This window comes from Pseudopipra pipra, chromosome 2, assembly GCF_036250125.1.
Source record: "Pseudopipra pipra isolate bDixPip1 chromosome 2, bDixPip1.hap1, whole genome shotgun sequence".
Taxonomy (NCBI): domain Eukaryota; kingdom Metazoa; phylum Chordata; class Aves; order Passeriformes; family Pipridae; genus Pseudopipra; species Pseudopipra pipra.
Genome location: NC_087550.1, coordinates 88,387,560 through 88,409,910, shown reverse-complemented (window position 1 = coordinate 88,409,910; position 22,351 = coordinate 88,387,560). Strand labels below are relative to the sequence as shown.

Genomic DNA, 22,351 nt, shown 5'->3' with positions numbered 1-22,351 from the left:
GGAGAACACCTGCCCCTTTGCATTCCCCGGCCGTAATAAAAGTGCTTTTCAGATTGGCAGATTTCTTTGAATCAGCAGAAGCTTGCAAGTGTAATAGTTGAAAAAACCCTAGCAAACCAAGACAAAACCAATCAGACAAAAAACCACACAGAACCCCAGTTTGAACTAGCTTTTGCAGACCTCCTTATTTTAAGTGTTTTCTCTAGCTGTCACCATCTGAGACCAGTGGAGCAGCATCACCCCTGATATGTCATTCTGCCATTAGTATATCTGGTGTCAGTCCATGCTACAGCCAAAAAAGGCAGCAGCACTCCTTGCTGTTACTTTCCTTCTCATCCCTTGTCCCGGCACTCATATTTGTGTGGCTGTGCAGTGAACTAGCTGAGGGGAAACTGATCCTCTTAAACCTTTTTATTTATTTGTTTTTATTGAATTAGCATTCGGTCAATTGATTCTTTGCTCTGGTTCTCAGCGCAACCATGCGAGCCTGGTTTGCTGCACCAGCACAAGGGAGGGGAGGAGGTGGGAGAGGGATGTGGTATTGGGCCATCCATCCTGGTAGGTGCTTGAACTTAATGAGTGGTGACACCTGGAGCAGTTGTGCTTACTCTCTGTCCATGCACATGTGTGCATGTGCCCAGGCTTCGTATTGGCAATGTGGTCTTATTGAGCACGTGTTTAGGATGCTCTGGCTGAAGTGAGATGCAAATGGTGAAGCAAAGCAGGCTGGAGAGAACAGGAAAGGTACGGAGACAGAAACCCTGCGTGAGGATATGCAAAAGGTGACATTTGATGGAAAAATCTTGAAAGAGCTAGCTTGGAGGTGAAGTTTAAAATTTGTAAAAATGCGATACCATCTCTCAGCACCTTGGAGCCTTTGTAAAGTTTATTACTAGTTCTGACAGTTTTAACCAGCTCACATTTTGGTAAGAGTTACTGTACTTAGCTGCCAGCAGCCAGCTTCCAGCCCTCTGGAGGCCTTTTCCAGCACATGAAGGTCAAGAGTGACCAGGAATAAATTTGATTTCTTAAGATGAGGTAACTGTTTTAGTGGACAAAAGCAGAGCGTTGTTTGGGACTTAGCGTGTGTTTTGCAAGGCTGCTACTGCAGCCTGCTGCAATGTCCTTCTTGCCAAGCTGGGGAGGTAGTGGCAGGGAGGTGGAGAATCGACTGGACCATCAGAGGCATGAGGTGGTGTCTCCTGGCTTCAGAGCTGCTGGACGACCAGTGGCATTGCTCAGGTGTTGGTAATGGGGTTGACGAAGCTCAGCACCTTATTAACAACCTCCATCAGCAGCCAAGAGTGCGCTGTCAGCTAGTTTGTCCATGATACCAAGCTGAGGGAGGTTGATGTGCTGGAGGGCAGGGCTGCTACTCAGACCAACAACCTTGGGCATGGGCTGATCAGCCTTGCCTATTGCAAATGCAGGTGAACGTGGGACAGAATAACCCTGTGCAACAGGATGGGCTGGGCTAGACAGCAGATCTGCAGAAAAGAGCTGGAGGTCCTGGTGGACCAACTGAATCCGGATTAGCCAGTTTTTTTCTGTGATTCTATGAAATTTTATGCTGGAGGAAGATTTCCAGCTTAAAATGTGTTCTAGAGACCTGAGAAAAGAACAAAGTAATAATGCTTGAGAAGTTCATAATCCATGCAAACTGAATGATTCATGAATTTGTGGATACAGAAGCAAGGTGTGTGATCATGAAAGGTTTGCCTGCCCCGAGGAAGGCAAGTGGATATGAAGTGTGAAGGCTGCATGCATTTTTCTTAATGAATGGCTTCCAGGAACGTTTTAGCTGAAGTCCTGCATTTGTGATTTCTTTCAAGTCCTTCGCTGGTGATTCCAGCGGGAAGAAACACTTGAAGAGTGTTTGGGAGAAACACTTTTTGCTTTCTGAAATGTCCTGTAAGCAAGGTGAGGGAAAGAGCAGGTGGCATCCTGTATGTGAATATGAAAGCTGTCTTGCTAGATAAAACACAGAGGTTGCTTCCAGGCTGAGAGGAATATATTTTGAGAAGGAAAGAATGAAGGAATTGACCTTTCTTTCCTTTACAGGAGAGTATAAATGTAATCGTTGTGCAGTAAAGCTTTTTAAGTTACTGTGGCTGGATATAAGTGTCGCGACGGAAAGCTCTAGACACCTCAATGTGAGAATCCAGGAACTTCGTTTATTGTAGATTGACAACAGCTTAATATACACTCTATAATAGGTTCATGAATATTACAGAAATTAGGCTCATTATTGGTGCTCAGTTAGGTGGTGATATCATCTTAACTGTCTTTCATTGTTTACACAGGTGGCTCGTTAAGTGTCTCTGTTTTGGTAATGCCTAGCTCCTGTTTTTCAGCCCAATTTAGAATACCCAAGGACGCTGCTGCTTTCTCACGGCCCTGCTATCTCACACTTTCTCATGGGCCTAGTCAGACTGCGTCTTATACTTTAGCAGCTCATCCATAGCCTTAGCCATGTTCATATGTCCTCGCATTTCTAACCAATCCTCTACATATAAGGTTACTGTATTTAGCATGTCCTAGTGCTTCTTTTAATGAAGTTCCGTGCAATCATTTTTGTTTTCCAGCTCCTTGCAAGTGTTCACTAATAGCACAGCGGGCAGAACTCTGTACGTTGATGAAAAACTACCAGCAAGCTCTTCACGACGCAGATGTCCTCTGCCGAAACAAACCCCACTGGCCTGCGGTACGGTGTTTGCATGCTGTAAAGAACGAAATGAAAACTCCTTTTTCTTGGGCTTTTCTCCGTGCTGGGGACAGCGTGGCTGCTGAGGGTGTTGTCGGAAAAACACTGTGGCATTAAGAGGGCTGAAAATGTCTACCAAGAGCCAATTCTTCATAGGACAAGTCTGGAAGGTCCTTAGCATCTCTCCAGCTGGTGGTATTTTGGTAGTGGGCAGGCAGCAATGTGGTTTTGTTTGTGCTGGCGCCTGTTATCTGTTACAGATGGTGCTACAGCTTGGAAGCAGAATTGGATCTATAAGGCACCAGCAGCCCAGGATGGCCCTGCAGGTCCCTCTAGGATGATGTTCCAAGGCAGTGGATGGTCTTGACAGGCTGTTGGCCAATGTGTCTTTCCGAGGAGTACCTCAGACTGTATTTCAGAATGGTTTTTTCCCCCTTCTTTAATACTAAGATTTCATATCTGTGATTTCCACCTGTGTCATGGTGACTCATAGAGGGGTTGGGATTTTTTTCATAATGAAGGGAAGTGCTACAAAGAGCACTGGTTTGTGGGCAGTCTGAAGCAAGCATCAGAAATGCCCATCATTACCATTGGTTGCCTGAGGCTAGACTAGATGTCCAGCAACTCACCTCACCTAGGATTACACCTTCAGTCAGTCCCTCTCCCTTCAGCAGCAAAACTGCAGAACAAGTTAGAGCAAATAAAGCCTCTGGGTGCTTTCTGGAAAGAGGGTGACATGGGGGATTGGGGAGGGCAGACCTTGGCTTCCTGTGGAGACTAAGGAGGAGTTGCATAAACGCCTTGGCTGCCTGCCTCAGCAAAGGGGGCTGCAGCTAGTGCTCATTTCCAGCCAGGGATGACACGGGGCAAGCAGAGAGGTGCTTTCAGAAGCACTGAGTCTCTGAAGGCTGTGTGTCTTGTCACCCATTAAAATCTTTAATGTTGGAAGGCAGTTCATAATCTTACCCCACATCCAGTTTGCCTTTCTGTCTAGGATAATTTCTCATGAAGTCAGGAATCCCATCTTGGGTGGCGTTGGCTGTGCTTCTGTGCTGGGGCAGAAAGATGAATTACACATGTTCAAATGTTTTCTTGAAGTGTCTTCTCTGTTTGCCTGAATCTGTGGAAATGTGATGTGTGTCAGTCGTAGGCAGATAAAGGTTTTATTAATCCCATCTCTGAAGAATGTTAATTGAAAATGAAATTTGTCATCATGGCATAACTAGCAGTGTCTCACACATACTTCACTTATGCTTTTGTGTTTGTGAGGACATCCATGTAAGTTGTGCTGATCCAGAATCTGTGTTCTCCAGGAGTCCTGGGCATCTGCTTTGTTTTGTATCTTGCAAAATCTCATCCAGTGACAGAGATTAGCTCAAACATTTGCTGTGTAGTTACAAAAACCCCAAAACCCAACAAACCAAAACCAAACAATAAAAGTAATTCTAGGAGTAGCTCCTGGGATGCAAGCATTCACCTACCAGTACCTTTTGGCTTATTGACAGTTGAAATTTAAAGACTTGCCAAGTTACTGTGAAGCTCTTTGGTATGCTGTAGTCACTGCAGCATAGATAAGTTGGTTTCTTTTCAGTTGCTATGAAAACCAGGTCCATAGACTCTCTGAGGCAGGGAGGAGTTTTCAGTTGCAGGGCTGTGTGAAAATAAGAAAGGGAAGGTGACAGCAGTAGTCTCTGAAGTATAAGGGACCTCTGGTCCCTGGGCCTAACTCCCAGTGTTGGATCTTTAGGTACTTTGTCTGTAGACAGCCCAGGTCAGTCCTCCCTTGCAGGTTGGATAAGGACAGTGCTCTTACGGCTCCTAAGGATGAGGCCAAAAAAGCTTGTCGGCTCCCCAGTGCAGGAAAGTAATGCTGACAGAGATGGCAGGCGGGTTAAGACCTCCCTTAAGGTTTTACAGGGGCTGTGCAAGCATCAAGGTAAGAAGGTCAGGGTCAGGTCTCACAGTACCTCTCTTACTGCATTGAGGAAAAGAAAAATTATGTCACCTGGAGAGGCTGGTGTGTACTGAGGCTTCTTGTTCATGTCAACAAATGATATTGTGCTAATTAATCTGGCCTAGGCAGTGCCTGTTACTTCCTTTTGGTACGAGCCTCCTACCCAACAGTGTAAAGGTAAAGATCTTAACAGGTCTCAGCTTGGAGGGCAGTATTGAAAGAATGAGGGAGTTACCTGCTCAGGAAGATTATGCGGTACTGAATCTTTTGGCATTAGAATGAAGGACAGAAAAGTGTATCTGCTTATCTAGCCAGTCCCTTAGATGAGTAAAGCTGTACTTTCAGTAGATGTTCGTGTGGCTCAGAGGTGGACTTCCAGAGCACACTTCTATCTAATAAGTGAGAGGCAAATGTTTAAATGCACACTTTGTTTTCATTGTGAAGGAAGTAATTTCCGTAGTCAGATTTGAACTGCAGTTTGATGTCCACAGGGAAATTCAGAGGTGAGACATTCTTCTCTTGTTATTAGTAGCGAGTAAAGTGGGACTTGTTCCCAAGCTGGCTACTGTGCCTGTTGGCGTGTCCTCTCCCAGGACATGGGAGAGGTAGGATGGGCTAAAAAGTTTAGATTAAGCATTGGTAAATTGCCCTAAATTCATAATGTTGTGGTCTTCTGTAGCCAAATAAAATATGTGAAAAATCACCTCTGTCCTGGTAAGACACCCAGGAGGAGTGAGTGTCCTGAACTCCCTCAGCTGCCACCTCCAGCCTTCCTCATATCACTGCCTTTTCCATGCAGCTGATTTACTGTTAAGTTTGCCTTGGTATGTGAAACTGTTCTCTGGTGTATCCAAGCCCAGTGGGATGTGTAGTAGACTTTGTCTTTGGGGAGACAAATATACTTTCTCATTTTCAGGTCTCCTCTGAGGAAAAGAGCAATGCCTTTGGCAGGGGATGATGCCGCAGTGGGTTCCTGGGGAATCTTTTTTCAGCAGAAGGGACTGAATTTCCTTCAATCATGTGCGTTTTTGTTACCCAAAAAGCATCTTGTTCTTACCTGCAGAACGATGTGAACTTTCAAGTTTGTTTCTGGTGTCTTGCTGCTAGTTCAGAAATGATCTCTAGATTTGTACGTTTCCTTTGTGTGAACAGGGCCATTATGTGAAAGCAAAAGCTCTTTCTGGATTGGAAAGGACTGAGGAAGCATTGAAGGAGTTTCTTTATTGTGTTGCCTTAAATCCTGAATGGAGCTCAATGAAGAAAGAAGCCCAAAAGGTATAAAAAATATTTACTGGCTACTTGGCCATCATGCTTCTTTTACTCCTACAGCCAAGTAAAATTCATGTTATTTCAAGTGACAGTAAACAGCCAAATGATAATTTGATTCAGTAGATTCCCTAGTGAATCTTTCTAGCATTATGCTGTGTGAAGCACCCCTCCAGTTTGGTTTGATTCTTCAACTAGAGGAGTTGTATGTTTGTGAATTACACCGCAAATCTGTAGGTTTGGCTGCTGTAATTTGTAAATTATGCTTGTAGTGTGTCAGCCAAATTTGAGTAGGTTGGTACGCAAGCACCTGGATTGCACAGGCTTGAGGCTCCTACTTTTAGTACCATGAGAAAATCACTTTTATGTGGGGAGTGGCAGAGAGTTGAGAAGGGGAAGCTTTGTGCTGCCCTTCCTGGAAAAATCCTGTGGTATTTGTAGCAGTTTGTCCCTTACGAGAAGTTAGACACACTTAGTGCTAACCAACCACCATCAGGTATTCTGTGAAAGTCGATACAGGCAGCTTTTTATAAAAATGCAGTGAGGATTTGGCAAACTTGGTGGGGACTGGTGAGAGGGGTAACTGGCTCTACACAGCTTTTGGCTAGGGGTTAAATCTGCTTGAGGATAGAGGACATGGATGCAGGGCATGAGGAATGTTTAAACACATCTTTGTTAACCAGCTGGGGGAGCATGGTCTGAATACTTCTCAAGGCAGGGTCTGAGGGTCAGAATAGAGATAGGTAGGGTCAGGAGAAGGATGCAACAGCTTGTTTGCTGCCCTGGATGCTCCTGGAGAGCAGAAGCCTTTGGAGAATGAGGTGGGCACCTGAAGAGCACCTTGGAATGTGACTGTGGTTGTGGTGGGGACTGCCGTTCAGGTTTCCCATGGGCATTGGGGAATGCAGGGTATCCTGGTCGTTGCAAGCTTCTTGGCATCTAGAAACTGTGAAGTTTTTGCATCTGTGTTCATACAAACATAAATATCTATGTTGTAATTATTACTTTTTCTTTTTTTTTCTCTTAATTGACTAGATAATGTGTGAGATGTTTTTCCCAGCCTTTGAAAATGTGCATGATAGTCTAACAGCACCTTTCTCTAGTCGAACATCCCATACAAGATTGAAACCTGCATTTCTGAGTAGCATAAATACACAGTCAGCTGTGGAAGATAACTCTGTTGCTGGGTCCTCAAAGGTAAAACAAAAAGTTTTCAACATAAAAATACCAAAAGTAACTCAAGAATCTGTCTGATCTGTGTGACGTTGTCTTTGTCTGCACTCATGTAGGCATTTACTTTCATGGTAAGCCTGTTTTCTCCATTGCTGTTGTATCTCTTATTGGGATGTACTTTCTCAGAAGAATAAGAGAATGAAACTTTTTCTTCAGAAAGCAATGTGATACCTTCATGTGGGGGTCGTTGTGTTTTTGGGCAAGTTTTTTCCACTAAGGATTTTAGTATAACAGGAACATAATTTCTAGAGACAAGAGCTGTAGGGAGAGAAATGGCCCTATTTCATGCAACTGGAAAGTGATCTATTGTTGATAAAACTAATAGAAAAAAGCAAAGCAAAATTGTGTCATGCTGTATATAACTGTTCTTAATTGTTTTAGGATACTGTGTTCAGGTTAACAAAAACCCCGTCCCAAGAATCTGATGTATTCAGAAGCACTGATTCTCCTGTTTCCCATCATGTTCTGGATCTCTATTTTGAAGACAACAAGAAGTCTTTGGGAGCTATTCTCTCCAGTTTACCTGGGGTTGGCTTAAAAAGAAAGCTGTCGAGTGATATGAGGGATTTACAGAGTTTGGATGTCCCCAATAAGATTCCTAAAAAAGGTTTGTGTTGTGGCTTAGAAAGGCAATTTCTCTTGCACATACTGAAAAACTATGAACTTTTTTACTCCTCCCTTTATATAGGTGTCAATGAAATATTCCCTATTGGAATTGGAATGATATTTTGTTCTCTGTGTCTGTGTAACAGCCTATTTACCTTATTTCAGAGCAGTTTCAGTTCATTGAATGAAAATTGTATTTTTCTTTCTCAAATGGGCCATTTCCAACGTGTAGCCCACTCACAGTTTAGTCTTTGTGTTGCTAGTGCCGTTTCCATTTTCTAAGTCTCAGCTATAGCTGAACTTCATTGTCTGTCTTTATGATTGAAAGATGCAGTAAGCCTGGAAACTGATCTTTAACTGGCATCAGAAACGGTCACATGCAACTTTACATGAAATTTTCCAAGCAAACAAAGAAGCCTTTTAAAGGGTAATAAGCCCACCCAGTTTTCTGTTACTTGATAACTGTGCTTACAATTGATATGCTACTCAAGCTTCTAACAAAGACCTCCAGAGTGGTTTTAGTACTCAGGGCTAAAAATGCTGAAGGCAGTATTTCACAGTAGTGGAATGATTGGTTAAAAGAAACTTTAAAAATGCCTCTGTACTAGTTTGCATTTTTTCCCTTAAAGAAAAGAAAAACAACCCGCACCTTGATTAGTTTGACTTCTGTCTTGAAATATTAAGAGTCTTTGAGTGCTGCTGTCTGTCTGCCACCTCTACAAATGATCAATATATAGCCATTTTCTGATCATGTTGCTGTGAAGGGAAAACCGTGTACTTGCTTGTGAACTGCAGACTCAGTAAATAGATTGTGAAACCTGACCCACCTGTATCTTCCCAGCAAAGGCCAGAGATTGCGTTTTACCCATAACCACTAATTTCTTGTCTGTGCTAGGTCCCAGTGCCATGTTACTTTTTGCAGAATTAATACAGTTAGTTCTTGCTATTACTAAATGCTAACAGGTGAGATGTAGGTTAAAGATAGTGCTGTTTTTCTTTGTAGGCCACACACCATCTACCCTGTCTGTGCTTGAGGTAAATCAGATGCTGAGCATAAGCTATCATTTAACAAAGTCTAGCGGTTTAACTTAACATAAAAAGCTGAGCTTTTTGGTTTTTTTTAAATGGTCAAAAATTTGTTTAACAGAACAGAGTGTGAAGGCACCATTCATGGTTCTATTGCAACTGTCACTGAGCAACAAAGATATGAATTGTAAAAGAAGTTGCAGAAATTGCCTATGTAAATGTCATCCAAAGCTGGAGCTGAGAGCTTCAGAGCTTAAATAATGCTGATGTAAAGTTTAAAGCTCATACCCTAACACCACAGGGCTATAAAGCACCCCCAAAACATCAGTCTGGGCAGAATTTTAAGTGAAGTGTTTGCCTCTGTTTGCAGATTGCTGAGCTAGTAGAATCAGTATTAGCTAATGCAACTCCAGTAGTCCTTTAACTTTAAGCTGTCTGAAATGTGGGATTTGCACAGCAGCCTAGTCTCGAAGTATGTAAGCTTTTTATACTTGTAAGAAAAAATAACCCTGCTGAGAAATCTGTGATAAACACTGATGAAATATGTTGACTGGATGTATACAAATTAAATTCTGGACTTAATGTACTTTAAAACATCTGGCCTGGCTGATGTGGAGGTGGTGATAGTAGGAAAGCAATAGCAGAGTATTTTAAAAACTAGACTAAAAAAAACACGTAACACAATCATTTTTAGAGAAGCAAATAATGGGTGTTCAGCTCTAAATAATGGGTGTTCTGTTCTCTGGCTATAGACGTCATCCTCTGTTCTCCAAAAGATCTTCTGTCAAAAAACCTAAAACTCAGATGGGAAATATGTTTGTTTGGAATAAAACTTAAAAAGTAAAAGACATAAATCAGGTTCTTTTCTTTATGAAAAAACAGCCTAAACCCCATCTGAAAATGTAACAGTACTTAAATATTTACTCTAATAATTTTCTAAACTACTTAGATGCAGATGTTTTACCTGAAAACACCACCGACACTTCAAGTGAGATACCAACAACTCTGGTGGATGCATCAGACTTTGAGTGTTCCCTCTGCATGAGGTATGACTGCGCTGACCTGGAATTAATATTAGAAAGCCTTTCTAGCTTCTGAAAAAAGTTTTCATGGTGTCAGAAGAGAAACCTGTGAGAGAATATCTAAATCATTACTCTGTTCCTTTTTGCTGAAACTTACATCTGGTGAATCTTTACAGATTCAGTTTTCTCCATTATGCATGGTGTTCTCCATTGTTTACCACTTCTAAAAATGAAAATCTTTTATATCCTTAGATAAAATTGTCGCCCATACTTTATACAAAAGCAGGAAAGAAAGAGAGGGCTAGGAGTAGTCACTCCTTTCACTCTTTGGGAATCTGCATTGTTTTTGTTGGCAGCTTAGCTTCTCTGTTCCATGTTTTCATGTTAAGGTTGTTCTACGAACCTGTTACCACACCCTGTGGACACACCTTTTGCCTCAAATGCCTTGAGCGTTGCCTTGACCATAATCCACTTTGCCCACTCTGCAAAGAAAAGCTGTCAGAAGTAAGTATGTCCTTGACCCAATTAACAAAACTGCACAAAGTTGTGTTCATAACAAATGTGGATAGAGCCTTCCTAAATCTTCGTTCGCGAAGCCTAGCCATGACAAAGTTGTGTTCTTCTGAAAACATCTGTGTGGGGATCTTTTGTGCTCTACTTGTGAGCCTCAGCAGCAGGTCAAGGGAGATGATTCTACCCCTCTACTCCACTCTGGTGACACCCCAGCTGGAAGTACTGTGTCAAGATCTGGGGTCCTCAGCACAGGAAGGACATGGAGCTGTTGGGGTAGGTCTAGAGGAGGGCCACGAACATGATCTGAAGGTGGAGCATGAGGACAGGCTGAGCATTGAGGTTGTTCAGCCTGGTGAAGAGGAGGCTCCAGGGAGACCTGACTGCAGCCTTTCAGTACTTCAAGGGGGCTTATAAGAAATATGGGGACAGGCTTTTTAGTGGGGCCTGTTGCCGGTCGTAGTTTTAAACTAAAGGAGGGTCAATTTAGACTAGATATGAGGCAGAAATTTTTTACCTTGAAGGGTGGTAAAACAATGAAGTAGATTGCTTGGAGAGGTGGCAGATACTCCATCTCTGGAAACATTCAAGGTCAGGCTGGATGGGGCTCCAAGCAACCTGATCTAGTTGAAGTTGTCCCTGCTCACTGCAGGGGGGGTTGAACTAGCTGACCTTTAAAGATCTCTTCCAAGCCAAACTATTCTATGATTCTGTGAAACCAGAACAAAACAGTATTACCAACAGCATCAAACTGTGCACAGACCTCATTTTCTCCAAGATATATTTGGTATTTCTTAGAAGACAAGGGGTTTTGCTGGTTCTTAAAGAAATAGAGGCTTCCAGTATCATGTCAGGCTCATGCCTGGGGAGTGCCAGCCATAGTCCTGTTCATACCACATCTCCAGACTGTATATCTGCCTGTGGTGAATGAGGAATGGTCACTCCTTGGTGAACACTTCTGCTCCTGCAGACATGATATTTCTTAGAGTATTTCTTGCCAGTAACTTGACAGCTCTAGGTGAAAAAAAAATATATATCTTCTGCAAAAGTGAGGAAGGACTGCCTTTTTTTCCTGGTAGTACAACTTCTGCCAAAAAAAGGGTATGGGGGGTTACAGGTAAAAGGACAGTGCAGTGAACCACATATCCTGAAGTGGAAGTTTCAGTGCCTAAGACTGAAAAGGATGAGAAATCAGTATGGTCCTAACTAATGTGTTCTTTGGCCTTAGGAAAGGATGGCTTGGGAGGAAGAGATGTTACCTGTCTTCTTGTTATCAGACTTAAGAGTTGACTCTTCCTTGCAGTTTCTGGCAAGCAGAACTTACAAGAAGACCGTCCTTACAGAAGAACTGATAGTCCGTTACCTGCCGGAGGAGTTATCTGAAAGAAAGAAAGTCTATGAGGAAGAAATGAAGGAATTGTCAAAGTAGGCTCTCTTTATACTACTGACAGCTGTTATAAAACTGTATTTTTCAATCTAAATTACTGAAGAAGCTTCATTTGTTTATGAAAATGCGTAAAAGGAATGAATTCGTAAACAAACCTGCCAGATGTTTTGTATTTTTGACATATTTATTGCAGATAAACAAGTTACATATCCATGGATGTTGGAGAGGCGCAACAATATTCTTAAAGATAATTGCCTTTTCCTCTGAAACAATATAATAGCTTTAAAAGTTATAATAGGGTTTTTCTGGGAGTAGAATTCAAATTATGAATGGATAAGGTCAGGAAAAGTTCAAGGATCTAGTTTTTGTCAGTGACTTGTGAATCTTATGCCATGTATAAACTGAAAGAGTCTGAAATATATTTGTCTTGTAAAAATGACAAACCTTTAACAGACATACATTTATGAAGAATGAGTTTAAGGAAACCACTGGAATCAGTCTTGTATTAAGGGTTCATGCTGAACATAGCAGTAGCCAGAAAACAAAGTGAATTTTTTTAAACAATTATCTTGCAGTTTGAATAAAGATGTTCCCATCTTCGTATGTACCATGGCCTTTCCTACCATCCCTTGTCCGCTACATGTCTTTGAACCTCGTTATCGCCTAATGATAAGAAGATGCATGGAAACTGGTACCAAGCAGTTTGGCATGTGCTTAGCTGATGAATTAAAAGGGTAAGGAGATGAGCTAAGAATGTCCTGTTGTTGCAGAGGCTGTTGTGATGATAAGGAAATACTACAGCACAGTATACTTGTCTCCCTAAACCACTGTGGTTCCTTCCAGTCCTATGTGAACCAATACCAAAGTTGCTTACTTCTTAGTTCTGTACTTTAAACATTCCTTTTGACACAAAGATGTAATTTTACTGCTCCCCTGTTGGATGGGTAGCAAGAATGCAACTCATCCTGCTACTGCAGGCTCCAAAAATAGCACTTAATTGGCTGTGTGGTTGGAAAGCTTGCTGGCCTGTTTGTTCCAGTGAAAGCTGACTGTCTGTATAAGGTTCCTCCTCTGTCTGCTCAGTTTAAAAACACAAAACAAAACAAAAATAAGGTAAAAAATCCAGACCCCCCCATAGGTTTCCCGCATGAGTGGTATCATTTTAATGAGACAAAGTATACCTTTGGCTGAGAAGTCTGTTTTGCTGCTGAATGTTGAATTTTGACGTTTGTCTTTACCTCTGTGTTGCAATGTCTAAACTATCTGCAGTGAGTGAGTGTCTTTCTGTATGATTTTACCTTTAATTCATTTTTGTGAATTCTGACATTGATGTGTTTCCAGCTTCCTATGCAGAGACTGACTAGATGACAGTTAAAGGTCCCTTACAACACAAAACTATTCTATGATCCTATGAAAACCATCAAGTTTTACGTACTTTACAGATAATAGGCTTTTGGGTGAAGGTGATAAGACTATGCTCATTGCAGAAATACGAGGTGGTCTTGAGAGGTCTGCCTTATGAGATGTGATAGTTACTGACTTCAGAAGATACGTTGGCATGATGCAGGCTGTAGAATGGATGACTGGCACGGGAATTCTTAAGAACACGTTAAACAGGCATCCTCAGGAGCAGCATTTTTATAGTGATCATCATTGGAGGTGAGAGGAGGGCAGTCATACTGAGGCTTGGCAGCCTTGCTTTGTCCACTTCATGTTTTCTTGGGGAGGATTTTTTATTTTTCTCCCCGACTGGACAGTAAGGTGGCTATAGGAATACAGGAGATGCTACAGCTTCCAGTCAGCTGTGGCTGTGCTGCAGTGCCATTTGGCATGTTGTCAGTGCTGCACTCTGGAGTTAAGGTTCTGGAGTTAAGCAGCTGATGCTCCACAGTTCCTTTCAGGTCTGTTACCAATTTCGTGGAAGCAAATACTTGTAAGAGTGAGGACAGAATGACCCTAGGACATTAGTGAAACTCTCCTTATATCTATGAAGGCTTCTGGAAGAGCCAAACTTACTTGGAGTCAGGTATAATACAGAGGGCCAAGGGCTTACAATCCCCAAAACACAATAATTGTTTTGTTAGAAAACATTATGAAGGATATTTTAAAATGCAATCAGTGTGATTAGGTTTCTGTGTGTGGTCTGTTTTAAGTTACTAAAATAATTAAACTTTTTGAGCATGATAATTTAAATCAAACACTGAAGCAAAGAAAGCCTGTAGCTGTAGACACCTAGCAGGCTGTTGCAGCTTCTTACACAAGTCAAGAAGTTCTTTTGTTTATTCAAAATTGCGAAATCAACTTGGGAATACAAGTGGGGAAACTTGTTTTGCCTCATCTACTAAGACATGGATACATAACTCCCTTGAAAAACACAGTGAACAAAACACGTTCAGTTCATTACCTTCCTCTGTTTTATTTCTCCATTTTAAGTTAAAGCTGGGAGAAGAATATAAACTTTTAATGTGTCAGTACATTTTATACCCATCTTCAGGTGCTTTCTTGACCTCTTTGTTTAAGGTCACTTTCTAGCCAAAAGTAACTTCTTAAAGAACAACAAAAAAGAAAAAAATCATCACTTCTGTATTATTTCCTAAATCCAGTATGAATGTCACTAAAATCCTTAATTAAAAACAATTGTCATGTAGCTGTTTAAATAGTGTTTAGTGTAATGCTACTGTAATAAACTAATAAACTCACTTATTTTTAAAATCAATCCTACTGGTAAAGCACCAAGGCTTAGCTGTTTGCAGCTGTACTCTTCTTGCTTGTCCTGATTTTTTTCCTGTGGAGTGGCTGGAAGAGAACAGTTGTCCGCAGTGGTGAGCTTCCCCTCTGCCCCTCACAAACCCACAATTTCTGGTAAAGCAGAAACAGAAGTAATTTCTTCATCACTCCATTGTAAGAAATGACCAAGCCCTGGTAAAACAAGTGTTTCCCTGATAAAGAATTTATCACACCCTGCAGGGATTTGGTATCCTGAGATGAGACTAGATACATGCAGTACTTTCTCCTGCCTAGCGGTAGGCTGAGGTGTAGAGCTGCAAATGTATTGTGGTGAAGAGTCATTGTACAATCACCCTCTCTAGTGAAATCACTACAGCACAAAGGTAGAGTAGGTAATCTTGATAAAGTAAAAATGTATTGCATGCTTGTTTCCAGGGTGTGATTAAAACCTGTGCCTACTTTAAATATAATGGATACAAATGTGCTTTTGTAAAGAGTATTTTGGGTTTGTTTTGATTTTTTTTTTAAAGGAAACAGATGCAACAAAAATCTTACTATATAGAAGCCTTTTTCTTCTAAAGCCTGCAATCCTCTGCTTACACGTTGGAGTAGGGGGATAGCCCTCACATTTTTCCTCAGTTTCTGGGCTTCCTTATGGTATCTTTACCCATCTTGTTTTCTTTGCAAACCAGGTGAATTTGCCACCAGCAGCTGGCAACTCCCAGAATGAAACATGCTTTATTTAGTTTCCTGTCCCTTTCCAACCATCTCACCCCACAAACATGCCCTGAAAATACTGCTGTCCAGGTCCTCTGAGGGAAGGCAGAAAGGGTGGGGGTTGTGTGGCTTATGGGAATAAGCAGAAATGTATTGTCACCAAAGCAGGATCCTCTTTCAAATAAGAAGTGCTCAATTAGGCCCAGTATTTGTCCTGATGTCTGTAAACACGTGTTGATGACTTCCACTTTTATGCCCTTCTGTCATTTCAGATTTGCAGATCATGGCTGTATATTAGAGATCAGGGACGTAAAGTTTTTTCCTGATGGACGCTCAGTTGTTGATACAGTTGGTGTCCGTCGTTTTAGGGTCTTAAGCCATGGCCAACGAGATGGATATAACACAGCAAACATCGAGTATCTTGAAGATAAAAAGGTGATCTATGGTGCAAAGTTATTCATACCCATGTATTGCTGGATTCACTTAAATAGCCTTTCCTTGTTGCATTTCAAGCTAGCTGTGCATTATTTTTAAACCAGTATCATTACAAATACACTAAAGCTCTATTTTAAAAACCGTGGAACAAACTTTGTCTCTTCTTTCCCTTTCTTCCTTCCTGCCCTTATAATTATCTCTGCTTAAAGTGTTACACTCCCTTCATGGATCTCAGAGTAGCTTCTGAGATGCTGAGGTCTGTCATGAATGTGTAGGTGAGGTCGGAGTAACATTTTAAAACTGGTACAGAATTTAAAGTCTTCTAAAAGCACATGCTCCTGTTGGTAGAGAACTGACTGTTCTCTTGCACTGAACAGACAATTGGCACACTTCCTATGTCCTCCAGACTCTCATTTACAGAACTGGTCCTCAAGTAAATGTGAGGGTCTACTCTTAGAATGAGTTCTGAGTGACATGTAGTTAACTGTGCCACGTACAAACCTCTGTCAGAGCTGACTGAGAGCAGAGAAACGCAGAGAGGGGAGTAGCTTTTAAAAACAGGTCGTCTTAGAAAACCTGCATCAACTGAGGTGCTTATGATGGATGTTGGCCAAAGGGTGAATTTTTGGCCATGCTTAATAGCTTCCTGGATCATCTTCAGACCATGTTTGTAAAACCCTGGTAGCTCTTAACATCGAGTTTAGTAGTAATCTCATGCCAGTTGATGGAGTTGGTTGGGTCATACAGCTCTTTAGCTCACTCTCATAGTTGAAGTGAAAGTCTGTAAAGTCTTAGTAGGGCTTTTCTAACCTGTGCAGAATGATGCAGTTGTTTGTCAGGGCATGAAGGGTGGATCTCATGGAGGTGTCTCTGCCTGTGAAAGGCTGGAGTAGGTGGTCTTCTCAGCTCTGCTGTGTTTAAATCCCCAGTGAAGAGTGGTGGAACACAGGTATCAAGGCAGTGTTTGTAGATGGCGCCAGAGACCCACCTCTTCCTAATCAGTGAGATTTACCTTGTCTCGAGTGAGAGACTGGTGTCTGTGTTCAGCACCCTACATTTATGTTATATCAGATGGTGAGAAATCTCAGTCCAAAGATGCCTGTTTTATCTGCTCTTAGATACCTACCTTAAGATGAGATTAATTGCCCTCTAGAGCTGTTTCTCCTGAACTGTGAAAGGCATCCACAGCAGCTACATCAGATGTGCATCTGAGTAGCATAACTGAAATCACACCATTGATATGTACATGTTAAAGGGGAAAGAAACCCAAACAACCCCTCCCAAAAAAAACAAAACAAACCGAACAAAAAACAAACCACAAAAATCAAAACTCAAAAAGCCCCCACAAATCACCATTTGGTAGTGGGTTTTGCCTATGGTTTTTTTTCCCCCCTTAATAGCTAATAGTTAGGGCTGTGCAACTAAAACACTCTTTGCTTCAATGAGGGTGTATTTCTTCATGGCTGTTTCTGGTATTGGGAAAGCATCCACTTTCCCTGTTTCCTGCCTGCTCCGGTGTCTGTCCTCCTCTTTCTCCTTGGCTGTCCTACCATGGCCTTAACACTTCTATGGAATACTGCTGGTCTCTTAAAGGCCATAGATCTCCCCATCTCTGTGCTCAGTGGCAGTAGTGCTTGTTTTGTCTTGCCAGACAATATACCACTGTTAAGGGTTGTTCTGTGACAGGGACTTGAGGCTGTGGGTTTGAGATGATTAATATGATGTCCTAGGATTAGAGAGCAGAATCTTCTGTTGTGCCAGTATTTAGGAATGGATATTAGCAGGGCAGTTACTGCTCCAAGAAATGTCACTTCAGAACACCTAGGGGAGGGTAAAAAAACTCCAGCATCACAGGTTTGAAATCTGAGACTTAGGCACAGTTGGTTTAGATAAGGGCTTTTGAACAGCTGTAGTCACTGCATTATTTTGCTTCGTTTGCTTCTGGGGAAGCATATGGGCTCCACGGTATCAAACCTGTTTTTGTTCCATCTCCCTTCTTTTAACAATAAGGTTGAAGGACCAGAATATGAAGAACTTGTCCGTCTTCATGATTCAGTTTATGATCAAGCTGTTGCCTGGTTTACTTCTCTTAAAGACAATATGAAAGTGCAAATTCTCAATCATTTTGGGTCCATGCCAGGAAAAGAACCAGAGCCACAGGTAATAGAACCTTCCTACTTAAACAGCCTTATTCTATACCAAATTTTTACAGTAGACTGTTTTCTGACAGATTTTTGCTGTGGTTTTGTACATTCTAAATCTTATTTACCCAGTTTTGGTCCGTTGGCATAAAGCATGGAAAACAGCGTCTCTATGTAACTTGATAGCTGAAGGAATAAGTTCTTAGTGGTATATATAGACAAAGAGAACATCTGCAATTAAGTGTTTAATTGTTGCTTGAACTGTTTTGTGGTAACTTTTTTAGCAAATACAAGGTGAGAAGGAAGGCGATATTCTTAATGGGGCAGTGCTGTTGAATACATAATTGGTGAATACATCTTTCTGTTCTTTTGCAGAGCAACCCCAGTGGTCCTGCCTGGTACTGGTGGCTCTTGGCAGTGCTGCCTCTGGAAAACAGAGCTCAACTGGCTATATTGGCTATGACCTCCCTTAAAGATCGTCTTATTGCCATCAGACGCGTATTGATATTTGTGACTCGCAAAAGACCCAGATAACATGGACTTCAGTTGAGTGGGCACTGAAAAAACATCTCATGATAGGTTGTTCTAGGGGAGGGCAAAGGGGAGGGGTTGTTTTTGTATTTTTCAAAGATTCCTTCAAAAAAAAAGCAGCCCTTTCTGACTATGTCCTGGATCCATCGATTGCATCAGTTTGTTATCCTGGGTATTCACCAAACCTTGCACACTCTCCTGTTATCCTGATGAAAACTGAGCCTCTACAAAGCTGTGCTACATTTAAAGTGTAGCTGATGGATGTGGATAATTGCTTCAAAGTACTGCGATAGAGTTGATGTTTCTAGCCTGCAAGAGAGTTAAGTACTAGAGTAGCACCATTGGCCTGCATGTGATTTGGATTTTCACTTGGTAGGAAAAGGAAACTGAACAATGGATTGAAGAGGTGTTTCCTAGACTTGTAGTGAGCAGAAGAGGAGTTGTTGCTACCCAGCAGAAGTATGCATGAAGACTATAACTGACACTACTGTCTGTCAGTGAATCGGAAGGCACTCTGTCATAAACCCACATCTCGCTTTCTCTCTCTCTCTCTCTCTCTCTCTCTTCAGCAAATAGTAGTCTGAGGAAAAAACAAGTTAAGCATTTGTGGTCAAGGCATCTGAGGATGTTTGGATGAAAGAATAATAGCTACTGAATAAGTACACTATTAAGTAGCCTTAGGTAATCCCTCCTTTGTGATTTATGTGTTGTAGCAGAATGAGTATGTACAAAATGTTTGGAAAGGTGTACTTTGGTTTCTTTGAAAAGAAAAACCAAAGTAATCCTAACTGGTCTTACCGCTAAATTCAAATCAAGCCGCTCCCTAAAGTATGATAAACACTGCTGTGAAATAATGATTTCACCCCAAGTAGGAGGGAGGCATGCTGCAGTTTACTCTGAGCACCTGCTCTGCGAGTGGGACCAGCGAGGATGAAAGATGGGGAGGTTTCCATCTCTCTCCTTCCTGCAGTGTCGTGCCAACCTCCCGTTACATTGAGGTGATCTCTACTGAACGTGTTTCAAACCGAAAGTATTGTAGTTTAGTACCAGTTGCTGTATGTGATGGGAATCAGTCCACAGTAACACCGTGAAAGGAGTCACAAACCGAACCTATAAAGGCAAGTCTCAATGCAAGCTTAAGTCAGGTGTTAACCTTCATTTGTCTCTTTGATTATTTTTTATGTATTATTTTGTTATTATCTAATTTTGATAGCTATTAAATTGATCGCTTGTCAGTCAAATGATCAATATTAGCTCAACTGCCAATGAAATAACTCAGTGTTACCAATTCAGTTGGCACAGTTTCCTATAACTAGAACTGATACTACCAACAGGGAAAAAAAATTGACTTGAATCTCCATGTGCTGCAAGCATAGCAAGACCAATGTAAAGACTTGTTCATGTGCAGAAGTCTGGTAAGAAGAAATGGCTGCTTACCTACATGGTCAAAGTGCCTGGTTTCTTTTTTAGTTCTTTTGTCCTTATTTGTCAATGAAGAGGTATTTAAACTTTTTTTTTTTCCACTTTGCACATGAATTCTGGAAGAAGACTGCATTAAAATGCCGTGATTGAGATATATTACCTGCTCTCTTTGGGTATTGTAGTTATAACCTGTGTGGTCTGGGAAACAAAAATTGAGAGTTTTTTTTCCTTTCAGCAAATGGCTACCACAAATGGTTTCTGTAACATACCCTGAATGTACTGTAACTGCCTCTACCTTGAACACGCCTTTTCTATTTAAGTAGTTTGTAAGTATATTCTCTGAATTGTGAAGTGCATAATGTACAACCAATGATGTCATAACCTCTACAGTAGCCTTCTGCAAGTTCTGCTACCACCACCAAAATACTCAAAATTCAAGTTAAATGCATTTCCTCCAGGATTTGAAGATGAGAAAGAGGAATTCATTGAAGTGTAAAGGACTGGTTACATAAGTGGGGAGGAAATGTCAGAAGTCAGTAGGTCTTCAGCCCACTGTCAGCTGAGCTACTGAAAGGTGATTTCACAAACTAATTCTCGGACCAGAAGATGGACTGTATTTGATCTTGCAATCCTTTCTGTTCAGATTCCTGTTCTTCCCATTCCTTTCCATGCTGTGTATTTCTTCGAGACTCACTCATCTTGCTTGTTTTTGTGTGTCTGCCTAGTTTTGAGTATTACTAGCTTAGCTGAAAGAGGACGCCAATTGTATTTGTATATTGCTGGTCCCGATCTTATATGTGCTTAATTTTACAGATAGGAGTGCATTTAAGAAAAAAAATATCAAGGTGCTAGTTAGTGTCTTCTTGGCTTTGCCTCAGTAAATGTTAATGTTAATATTCTTCTTTGCAAAAGTGATTTGTTCAAGATACCTACTTTTGAGGTACTTCTGAGAGAAAACCCTATGGAAAAAGAGAGGTTGTTTACTGCTGTTCTGTAATGTGTAAAGACATTCTACATAGGAAGTGACATTACTGTGTTCATGAAGGCCTGCATAGTTAATGGAGTGATTGATATTGAAAAGAAAGCGGAACTTTCTTTTCCCTGTAGAGGGATTTTTTTTTAGTCAAGGTTTAAAGCGGTTTGTGAATATTTCAGTGACTGATGTTTTGGATAAATGGTAATAACAAGGGAATTGTCTGTGTATGGATGCAAATAATCATATTAGCAGCCCAAAGCTGACTTTTCCTCCAAAACATTGAATGCTGATCAAATAGCAAAGCTTTAATAAATAAATGAAATCACCACTGCCCTGTGGTACTTGCTTTCTAAGGGAAAGTACCAGTTTCATTTTTACCAAATCACCTCTGCCATATAATATCTACAGCATCCAGTAGTACCTCACAGGAAAAGCTAGCTATCTTATTGCTCTCTAGAGGAGATGTCCATGTTACAGCCAGTCTATGCTTAGGTGTAACTTGTCACCAAGGTACATGTGAAAGCATTGGAGCTGAGCTCCTGGAAGAGATAGACAGGATTCGTTGCCTTTCTAGCTCATTACACTTTTCTTGCTTGCTATCCAAGCAAGGATGCTGGGATATATGATGAGTCTTTTCACTGTGGTGAATGTGGCCCTTCTTTATACATCGTAAAGAGGCCAAAAAGAAAAAAAAAATCCCTCTACCTCTACACCTGTTGTTCACCTGTAAAATTTCAAGCTACAAAATGATATATATATTTTAACCTTTTTTGTCTTTCAGAAGCATACTAATTGTTTGCCACTGAGGCCTTTTATCTACTGTATTTTAATATGTTCATTTGATAGTCATCAAGATCTCTTTGTACTTCTAACCTGTAGAACTTGTCATGTTTCTTACTGCTCTTTTTTCCCTGTTCTCCAGTCCACTTTTAAATTGATAAATAGAAAGCTGTACACTCTCTATTCCTGTTACATTTTACACAGTGGAACTGGTATTTTGGTAGCGCCTTAATTTTGCAGTTGTGAAATGATTGTATCAACTCTTATCTGGGGCTTCTGACCAGATGTAAACGAGTATGTTTAATGTAGATAAACTTGAAACCATTTTTTACTGTTTTAAAGCTAGAAATTAAATGGAGTGTGTACATATGTATAAATATAAATTATTAATCTGCACCTTTTTGTATCTAGTAAATACAGGAGAAGTTCATGTTCTAACCACATTTGGCACTTTTTGTTGCATAAACAAAGCCAAAACTTTTTTTAAAGATTGCAATGTTCATTTCATGTATATTTGCAATATTCATGGGAAATGTATTTAATTTATGTGATATTTGGAATAAACCAGGTTGAATTTATAAGCGTGTGAGTTCGTGGAGAAAGCTTTATCACTGGAGGATTAAGAGCTAGAGCTGTCGTAAATATGGTCTGAGCAGAAACAAGCCACTGATGTGCTGCTGTCAGAAGGGGGAGGATAGTTTGATTTCCCTTATGGGAGCCCAAGGGCTGAGCATTGGCCTCATGAGGTTTTAAGAAGCAAATGGCATCTGAGAAGCAGTGGTTGGATGTTGGGGCTCATAAGTTGCATGGCAATGGTTTTAGCCCCAGTATGAGAAAAGTGGGGGAGGCTGTAGAGATGGTGGCACAATGGGGTTTGCTGGGGACCCAGGGCAGCCTGTGGCACTGGGTGTGAA

The 22,351-nt window shown here is 41.1% G+C and overlaps 1 protein-coding gene across 3 annotated transcripts in view; it reads left to right on the top strand.

Annotated features, from left to right (window-relative positions):
- The window catches only part of LONRF2 (LON peptidase N-terminal domain and ring finger 2), a 37,236-nt gene extending 15,218 nt beyond the window's left edge, over positions 1-22,018 (top strand). The window contains exons 2-12 of one of the 3 annotated variants that reach the window (XM_064646299.1): positions 2,586-2,704; positions 5,811-5,933; positions 6,960-7,121; positions 7,539-7,764; positions 9,739-9,835; positions 10,201-10,315; positions 11,550-11,746; positions 12,284-12,442; positions 15,425-15,587; positions 17,598-17,747; positions 18,104-22,018. In XM_064646299.1, coding sequence (XP_064502369.1) covers positions 2,586-2,704; positions 5,811-5,933; positions 6,960-7,121; positions 7,539-7,764; positions 9,739-9,835; positions 10,201-10,315; positions 11,550-11,746; positions 12,284-12,442; positions 15,425-15,587; positions 17,598-17,747; positions 18,104-18,262 — 1,670 coding nt within the window. In that variant the 3' untranslated portion in view covers positions 18,263-22,018. The remainder of the gene's footprint in view (positions 1-2,585; positions 2,705-5,810; positions 5,934-6,959; positions 7,122-7,538; positions 7,765-9,738; positions 9,836-10,200; positions 10,316-11,549; positions 11,747-12,283; positions 12,443-15,424; positions 15,588-17,597; positions 17,748-18,103) is intronic. The other 2 variants (XM_064646300.1, XR_010428487.1) reach the window with 2 other exon arrangements.
- Positions 22,019-22,351: the final 333 nt, after the last annotated feature.